The following is a 10404-nucleotide window of genomic DNA, read 5'->3' as shown; positions in this document are numbered from 1 at the left end:
ATTTATATAATACTGAAAAATTAATAATATTGATATATTACTACTATTTTTCATATTGTTTTAAATTCCTGAATATAAAATAGATTATGATAGAAGTTAGTTATGATAGAACGTAAGTCATATCCTTATAAGATAGATATAGGTAAAGAAAAGTAAAAATAACGGATTTTAAGGATGTTTCATATGTATAATTATAGCAAAAAGTGAAATTTGATTTTGACGAATATGTTTTCATATGGTTTGAATAAAGATTGTATACAGAATCTTATCATTTACTCATAACTAAAATGCAGAAATGTACTTTTGAATTTCTATTGTTGCTTATTATTTCTGAAAAAAATGAAAAATTTTTGATAATGATAGTATCTCAAATCTAACCTTAAAATCTTTATATTTTAAACTCTTATAATTTCAAGTTGCTTCACAGTGAATCGATTTCGGATTTTGTTATAAGTGTCTGAACATATGTAAGAATAATCTGTAAAATTTTTGTTAAATTTCTAATATTTTAGAAATAGATATTAAACATTCTTTTTGAACATTTTGATAAAACGTTTCATTTTTCTTTTTCTGCAGAATAAGATTGTAAATGCTGTTTGAAAAATATAAATTTTGTCAAAAAAGATGTAACAGTAATTATTGCATTTGTAATTCAGTCAATTTTAAATTGTCCATGTTCACTGCATTCATTGCACCGAATCCATTCCGTTACTAAAATTGCATGAAGTATATTGGAGAAACGGAACATACCCTTCATTCCTTACTATGCACTAAATACTTATGCGCTTCATGCAAGAAACGGAACGCACCCATAATTTCCACCACGCGACAAAAGAACTCAATCCAACTTTCGCCGCGCGGCAAGCGTTTTGTGCACGAGCCAATATATACCTAGCATTCCCATGCTTTTCAATGGTAGGGGTTGAAGCCGAAAATTGACAGTTTAGGTGGACCCATATTATAATGTATTCTTTTCAATTAACCTTTTTGCATCGTTCAAAGTACAATACGAAGAGAGAAATAAAAATAACGAAAATGTGTTGTATTTGCGAATAATATATATAAAAAAAGGTTATGTGTTCTTGACAGCACTAGTCGCAGAAAGTAGACGAACGTTGCAAACAGAACAGCTTGGGGCTGTGATCAAAATCTCGCTACAAATGCTTTGATGCAGCATCGCGTTGATTGTACCCTTAGTCTAAGTATGGCTGCTTTTCTTTTAGGAGACACATTCGACACACTTGATATAAATCGACACGTCGCTTTCCATTTACAATTTTGTTCAAACTCAATCGACATATTTCACTTCTGCTCGAGAGGAGAGTCAGAGTGTGTTGCAAGTCTGTTCAAGTGTGATTTTGATGAATTAAGTATAAGTTAAGATATTAGAACGTACCTGCAAACTATTATTTTGTTCTGTTTTCAATATACAGAATTATTTGAATCAATGTATGTTAATCAAAAATTACAATGGCAAATATATACTTTTAATATATTTTTTATATTAAGAATAAATAAAAAAATAATTTATATATTAAGTAATATATATATATACATATATTACTTAATAATTTTATATTAAGATTTTTTATTATTTTCAATAAAAAAAAATTCAAATCTTTTAAGGTATTAAAAGTTCGTACACACTGTACATATGCGTTCCATTTAAGTATGGCAAACTGTGTTCGAGTGTGTTATACTGTGTCAATTTGTGTCTCCTAAAAGGAAAGCAGCTTATATGTTGCCTATATATAGGTCTGTTCGCGTTGTTTGCACTTTTGACACTCGACTTCTTACCTTTCTCTTTTTTCAAGGTAAAATATCTATCTCATTTTAAGTGCAAAAATATTTGGGGATTTCATGCAATGCTAAGAGTAAAAGGTATAGATTTTAGGTTTTCTGTGGCTGAACATTTTTGGAACTTGAAGTGAGATAGGTACATATTTGTTGACAGTGAGAAAGAGAGTGCTAGTGCAGTCTAATGCAGAAACAGAAAACAGATCACTTATGTCGTTAATCTCGACATTCCACTTGGGAATTCAAAGATGGCATGGGAGCTTCACATGTGTCTCGTACGCTACTTTTTACGTCTAGAAAGGCTGGATGACAAATGGAAGGAATTATCGAAAAAGGCTGAGAGATCGCTCGAAGGTCTAGCTAATCGAACAGAGCAATTGCGCCATGTCACGAAGTAAGTAGACAACAATTGCAGGTTTTTCTAGCGATCGCGCGATGATCTGCTATTGCGGAATTTTGAGGGAAGTAGATTGGAGTAAAATAGGTATGATTGCGCTTGGCAAAGCGAGGATAGAAAAAATGACATCCAAATAATTGATTTTAGAAACACAATGTTTTTTCAATACATCTTGAAACTAATAATAAATCGGAAATCAAAATGAATACAAGATAAAAAAATGAAACATTATTATAAAGTATAAATAAAACATTTTGTTACTACACGAGAAAATAAAATATCTCAGAGAACATGCATGTCTGAAAGACATCTAAAAAACGTCTTGAACTAAACTCTTTAAGACTCTTTTCCAAAAGAGCCTTTTAGACATCTTTCAAATATTTTCAGATAATTATACAGTTTAACATAATTACCTTAAAGATCAATAAAATTAGACTTATTCGATTTGCGTTTTTACATGAAATGAAATAATCTGGATGAACATTTTCCGGAAAAAAAGCGTCATCCTATCCTGTGATCCGAGCGTTAAAGTTGATAATCTATTAAGGTTAGGAAATCTGTCAGAAACAAAATGAGAGTAATTCTTCTGGAAATGAACATTTTATGTTCATTTTTACATCGCAAGATGGGAGCATATTTATATTTACTCCAATAGTGTGCTGGAATTTCATGGGACCCTTCAACATTATTACCTTCCAAAATTTCATTTATTTTTGAAATTGTAGTAAATCCAGAATTTCTTTTTAAGACTGAATTAAATTTCAAAATAACTTCTTTTCCACCTGGTGTTTTAAAAATATTTTCTATAATATTAGTTATCAAATCCATGAGCTTAGTTAAAGGCATATATACCTCTCATTTCTAACTTTTTCGTAATTTTTGGTAAATATTTAAAGTGAGTTTGAATATATACCAAATCATTATCAAATTGTTTATTTTGCAATACTTCCTGAACTATTTTTATGTAATATCATTTACAATGATTGAACCACCTGTATCATTTGCAAATGATTGAACCACCTGTATTTTTAAATAAAAATAACCAATGCATAAACAATATGTTATACATATTAATAAATTTTACTATAATAAAAGAAAAAATATAAATCTCTTTGATTTCAGCGAGATATTTTGAATAAAATAATGCTGTTTGCAACCATGTTTCCCCTCTTGTTATAACTGGTTCAGGAGATAATAGTACCATTTTTTCTTAGTAACTTTCAACACGAAATGGAACTTTTAAAAATACTTTTTTTACTGAAGATATTAATTTGTTAACTGATTGCAAATAAAAACGTATTTATTCCGTGACTACGTACTCTATTAATCTATGAATTAAGCAAGTTAAATGCAACATATTAGAATAAAATATTTTCAAATGATCAATAGCTTTTATTGTATATACGGCTGCATCTGTGACGAGTAATAATACTTTTTCTCCATTATCATTTGGCCAACAGTGTTAACAGTATTGTATTGATAAATCGAGCAATAATTGCATGATTCATTTGTTCCAATTGTTTACATGCAAGTAAATATAGAATTCTTGATTCATCTTCGCACATTTTTCCAATAATTAAATTAGCTATATAACGACCAGAACTATCTGTAGTCTCATCTACAGAAATCCAAACATAATTTTTACCAATATTATCATGAATTTTTTTAATTTTTCTATTGTAACATTTTTCAAGATAATTTTTTCGAAGCGTCGATTCATTAGGAATTTTTCGATTTGTATATTTTTTCAAAAAATTACTCCACTCTATTTTATTATCGAGTCCATGCCAAGACATATTTACAGCCATCATTGCTTCACACAATTCATAACAAAATGAATTTTGTATTATCTTCTAAATTAATATTCAAATTATAATTTTCAGCTTTATTGCTTTTGTGTACTGCAGTGTTTAAATGTTGTGTCAATTGCGATTTCCATTTACATGAAATCTTGAAAGCAAAATTTATTTATATAATTAGATTGTGCACAATACTTAAATTCAGTAATATAAAATTTAACATATTTCACGTATTCCACACAAATTCAATACAAAACTTTAAGGACTTGAGTGAACTATTTGTTATAAACCGTCACAAATACAAAATGCTTTTTGCTATGAAATATCAAATAATATACATTTTTTTTGCATAAGTTGCAAATATTTGCTCCATCAAAAATATTTTTCATCCATTGATTTTATCCAGTTATTAATTAGAATACATCTCTTCTTTTTAATTTTTCCCATTTTATGAACTTTATAATATTTTTCGAAATAATATTCACTCTCTCGCGACTACTTCACAAGATAACAGTTAGCAACGTACTGATTTTAGAATGTCTGAACGCATGTTCCAAAGTGGTAATGATAAATATTTACGTATTTTATTTTATTTACATATTTGAGGCCTATTCCGTAAATCTTAACTAATGATATCGTTAAATTGTCGTTGTGCAGCTTGACATTAATAAAAAAATAACATTGAAATTAATAAAAAATACATAAAATTATTTAAAATATGTAAAAATATGTAAATATGCACGAAATATGCAAATATGCAAAAAATATACAAATATGCAAAATTGTACAAATATGCAAAATATGCTCAAATAAATATATATATACATTTTTATATATATATGTACATAATATATATACATTTTTACTGCTTTTTTAATAAGACACATTTCTACTTTAGTCTTACTTTCCGCACTCTAAAAAAATATGCAATTGCATAGAAATCCGATGTCTAGTCATAAATCAGAAGTCAGAAGTTAAAAACTGACTTTGATTGATTGGTCAATTTTTAGCTTTTAATTTCTGATGACTAATGGCTTATTGTAGAAGGCCATATCTTAAGGATGTCTTTAGGATGTCGTAAATCGAAGCATAACACATCTTAAAGATGTCATTCGGATACTTCCAAAAAATATCTCGTGAATTTTAGGATGTTTTTATGATGTCTTGTAAGATGTCTCAATGTTCTTTTCTCAATGTTCTCTACAATTATCTAATCCTACGCAAGTGCAAATATAAAGTACTTATATCGACAGTCACGAAAATTTGAATAGTAAGTTTTCGAGTTTAAAAATAAATTAATAATTTATTTTCATAAATAATATATAAGAAAACAAATTGATTAATTGATTAATTTTTTTTGCAGTGAAAAAATAGACGGAGCAGAAAATAGCATAGATCAGGAAACGCGGGAAAGATTGATATTTAAAGTCCTTATGGACCTCGAGGAAGAAATTGCACTTCTTTCGAATATCCTGATGCAATTTAATGATATCAATCAGGTAGGGAAGACCGGAAAAATAACAAGGGGACAATAGCAACATCATTAATATTTCTTAAATTATAATAAATATGAATATGCGACTATATGTCGTAAAATTCTGTAGATATATTGAATCATTCGTTACATGCTGATTCTCACGGAACGTATACGAGTGCAGAAGCAAAAATTACTTTTTCCATACATTAAGTAAGTTTTATTGCGTATACAAAATCTAAAATTTTTTTTTCGTTTTTTATAACGAAGGTGTAATGTATTATCTTAATGTTTTAATAATTATCTGCGTTAATGGTTATTTCAGTTGATTTTTATCTAGGTTTTTTTATTTAAAAAATTTACTGTAAATCATAAAATACCATTAGGAGATAATAGTCGATGCCTTAATTGTAACGTTACACTTGTCCCCGAACTTATTTGATTTTTTTAGAATATATATAAAAAAAGAATATATATAAAATAGAATATATATAAAATAGGACTCCTAATAATTGTAAAATTGTACTATAATATAGATTTAAGGGGGCTTTGGAATCAGCACGGTAAGAGGTGCGCAATCTACTTATATAATCATCTTATATAATCATTAATAGTATAATGTGTATTAAAAGATGTAAGTTTGAATATTTCGGCTATCGATTTTAGACATCTTTAGCAAATACATAATTAATATATTAATAGAGAATATCTTATATCCAGTCGGAAAGTAAGAAAAGCATAAACATCATACAAAGAAGTTGCCTGTCTTCTTGTTAACAAGTGATTGCGTTTTCAATCCTATATAACACTGCATAAAAGTATATTACAATATTGAGTATATTACAATATTGAGTATATGAAAAAGATTTGTATAAAGATTTATATGTTGTAATGAAATTTAAAAATCGTCAAAATGTATCGAATGTTCTTAACTATTCACGTCTAAAAATGTAATGACTTTTAGTACACATTATACTATTAATGATTATATAAGTGTAGATTGCGCACACACCTCTTATCGCGCTGACTCCAAAATAGCCCCCTTAACTCTATATTATTTGATTTTATTTTAGTATTATTTTGTACAATGTTATTTGTATTTTTCTTCATAAAATTGTTATTAAGAAAAGACAGATAAGAGAAAAATTATATAAAAGAAGTGCCTTTATACAAACAGACGTTAAACAGACGTTTAAAGAGATTATAAAGGACTAATTATCGATTTGTGCAGCTGCAAGAAAGAATATAACTTATATAGTTGTATCTCTGGCAAATGTGATACAATTGTCCTCTTCTGTTGTAATTGTTTCACGGGGTTGGGACAGTTGTAATAAAATTTCTCGTAGTCTTTAAACAAATATAATTTTTTTCTAGTTACATATAAAAATTAAACCAAAGAAAATTTTGTAGTTAAGTAAATTCTACATCTAAAGATACAAGATATTTTTTAAAGTAAATATTATATTTAAATTGTTATAACATTTCAAAGTGAAAATGTTACTTTTGTCCCCGGTTTCCCCTACTATCTTCATTCTGCAAGTTAACACGATTAGAGAACACGATATTTGAATCTGCGATTTCAGGATTTGAAGAATTATTTGGTTAATTTAGAAAACGCTAGAAACAAGATATCTTTAAAGGACAAATTAATGCAAGAATTAATTAAGGGAACATCTTATCGACCAACGCTTGAACTACTCCTGCAGTGGGCTACGGAGAGTTATCAATTTTTTCATAATATGTATTTATCTTTTTAAGAACAGTGATAAATGAGATCTTAATATTTAATTTATTATGTTTTGTATGCATCAGGTATCTTCGTATCAGCGATTGTATGAAATCAATTGATTACAAGACAGAGGAGACTGTTAGCAATCTGATTTCTTCTTTCGTGGAAGAGGATCGTGGAAGAAAATACATAAATAGTAGGTGTAATTTATTTCTTAATTTCTTTTGCATCCAATAAAAGTAATAAAAGCTATTAAGAGAATATAATAATCCACATATATGAAACGAGAATGAATTGAAATGGATTCAGTTCTTCAGCAAAACGCATTTGCGAAATGAAACATTAAATGAATTCTTTTCAATCCAAATGTATTTTCTTTTTTACAATTACATATAATCATCAGGCAGTTTTAAAATATGTTATCGTAAATTGATAATTGTAATTGGTTAAATTTTAACTTATTTAGTACTCTTCAATTCAAAATTCTGAATAAGAAATGTAATTTTTTAATCCTGTTGATTGGATTCCTTATTCACAAAAATTCACAAGACTCGTTCACGCGACAAATGAGTTCAGTTTTTGATTGATCGAGATTTTATATTACATAACAGGACCGTTTCTTCGGTTTTAAACCGTATTGGTTTTTACATATAAATAATGTTAAAGATAATTAATTAAGTATAAATTCTCCTTATAAACGCAAATTATATCTAGAATGTTATATGAATATTATCATAAAAATTAAAATATTATAATATTTCGAGAATATTATATTACAATGTTTTTTTTAATATGCGAATGTTCTTTAGATATTATATATCCACTTTATATAATATCCTTAGTATTATGTCTTTAATATCCGTAAAATATTATTAAAATATTTATTATTATTAATCATTTTTATATAAGCGCAACTTGAATTAACAATAAATAACGAAAACATCTTGTTAATTTATGCTGCATCTTAATGTTTAAATAACGATGTAATTTTATATACATATCCAGTTCTACAACTGCGCGTCAAAATCATTTTCAGTCTTTAAACGTAATCTTAAACTAAACTGGGATAATAGTTTTACAAATTAAAGTAAATGTCATTATAATAACTTATACAATATTATATATATAGTAACATGGTTGTTCCATTTTCAGATAAACTATCGAGCACAAAAAGAATTCAGTTGTATGTCATCAATTTCGAGTTCATTTTCAAATGTAAAAAAAATTCTTTTCAGAATTTTTGTGTCTGAAAGTGAATTCTAAATTGATGACATTTGACAAATTGATAACAATTGATTGAATTCTTTTTCTTTTCTCTCTGTGTTATGTGGTAATTTACCAATTAGATAAACAAAAGAGTAAAAGAGTGAAAACATAGTTTATCAAAAGATCGAACAACCTAGCCTAAAAATGTTATTTTTAAAGATAATTATTTAGAATACAGATTGCACCTTCAATTTTAATGAAATTACGTTCATATGACGTGTTTTTGCTCGAAACGAAAGAATTTGTAAGAAAAAATGTTAGGTCGGCTCCGCGTACCGAGATATTAAGCATTAAAGTTAATTACTATTGAGGTTGGAAATCTGTCAGAAGTAAAATGAAGTCTCTAATTGTACATTCCACTGTGGTACATTCCACATGGATTTCGACTTTTTACGCGAAGCGACTCTCATCTCTCTCCCCTGCAAAGGGACGCATGATTTCTATTATAGATGCGTTCGGCATTACAAATCGGAGGCACTGTTTGCTCTTTTATCTCGAAAATCGATTGGCAATTCGCATCTTTCTGCTACATGTTACCTCATCTGCGTTCGATATTAATTCTAGAGCCAATCGAGTTTGATCTATTCCGGATTCAAAGATCGAGTTTGCAGAGCTAATGCAGATTTTCGCGCCTAAATTAAATTCATAACCTGAATATTTATAATAATGTATCCAATTGATTCGTTAACACGTAATGTACATTTATCTCTTTTAATACTTCTATTTTACAAATAATGTGAATACACAAATAATTTGAACTATTGTAGTATAAATTAGTTCGGTTCGTTTCTCTAAAGATGGCTCCAGCTGTTGTGAATGGTTCATAGTGACAGCTGATTTTGGCGGTTTCAGAGAGGTTAAACATCTGCTAATAATATTCAGTTTATATCGCTTTGAGTTTCATACAAAAACTTTGATTTTTACTGTATTTGAAATATCGAATTTTGTGTTAATCAAGCAGCATTTGCGGGAGATTTTGATTTTCTGCTTTAATTGGAAGAAAAATGCGGCTAAAGTCCATCAAATGCTTATTGAAGTTTATGACACTGCTCCAACTGATAAATCATGTAGGGAATGGTTTCGACGTTTTAAGGATGGAGATTTCAGCATTGAAGCTCGCTCTGGACAGCCAAAAAAATTCGAAGACAAAGAATTAAAGGCATTATTCGAAGATCAGAGTCAAACGCAAGAGGAGCTTGCAGAATCATTGGAGGTAACTCAACAAGCCATTTCTGTACGATTGAGAGCCATGGGAATGATTCAAAAACAAGGAAATTGGATGCCTTATGAACTGAAACCGAGAGACGTTGAAAGGCAATTTTTCAACAGCTGATTGCGAACAGCTGATTCAAAGACAACAGAGAAAAGGTTTTTTGCATCGGATTGTGACTGGAAATAAGAAGTGGATATTCTACGACAACTCCAAGAAGAAAAATACTACGCTAAGCCCGATCAATCGTTGCCATCAATCATCGACCTCAACATCACGATTCGAAGATCAGGCTTTGTATTTGGTGAGACCAAAGAGTCTTGTTTACTGTGAGCTACTGAAACCTGGCGATTTCATTACGGACGATCCGTATCGGCTACAATTGATTCGTTTGAGTCATGCATTGCGAGAAAAACGGCCAGAATACGAGCAAAGACATGATAAAGTTATTCTTCTTCATGATAACGCTCGGCCTCATGTCGCTAAAGTCATAAAAAAATATTTGGAAACGCTCAAATGGGATGTTTTACTGCACCCGTATTCTCCGAACATTGCTCCTTCTGATTCTGGCTGTTCCGAAGGATGCAACAAGTTCACTTCTTTCGCAGAAATTGAAAATTGACTCCAAAATTGAATCGCCTCCAAAGACGAGTCATTTTTTCGAGATGGAATTCGAAAATTGCCTGAGAGATGGGAAAAAGTAGTAGGCAGCGATGGACAATGCTGTTCATT

General features: G+C 29.1%; 1 protein-coding gene across 1 annotated transcript in view; it reads left to right on the top strand.

Annotated features, from left to right (window-relative positions):
* The first annotated feature begins 2045 nt into the window (after positions 1 to 2045).
* The window catches only part of LOC105619289, a 20678-nt gene continuing 12319 nt past the window's right edge, over positions 2046 to 10404 (top strand). Inside the window, exons 1-4 of the mRNA XM_012200813.1 lie at positions 2046 to 2191; positions 5357 to 5492; positions 7051 to 7208; positions 7280 to 7392. Of these exons, the coding sequence (XP_012056203.1) occupies positions 2046 to 2191; positions 5357 to 5492; positions 7051 to 7208; positions 7280 to 7392 (553 nt within the window). The remainder of the gene's footprint in view (positions 2192 to 5356; positions 5493 to 7050; positions 7209 to 7279; positions 7393 to 10404) is intronic.

The sequence above is a fragment of the Atta cephalotes genome (genome assembly GCF_000143395.1).
Source record: "Atta cephalotes unplaced genomic scaffold scaffold00020, whole genome shotgun sequence".
Taxonomy (NCBI): domain Eukaryota; kingdom Metazoa; phylum Arthropoda; class Insecta; order Hymenoptera; family Formicidae; genus Atta; species Atta cephalotes.
The sequence above is the reverse complement of the archived record's forward strand: the minus strand, read 5'-3'. Positions and strand labels throughout refer to the sequence as shown.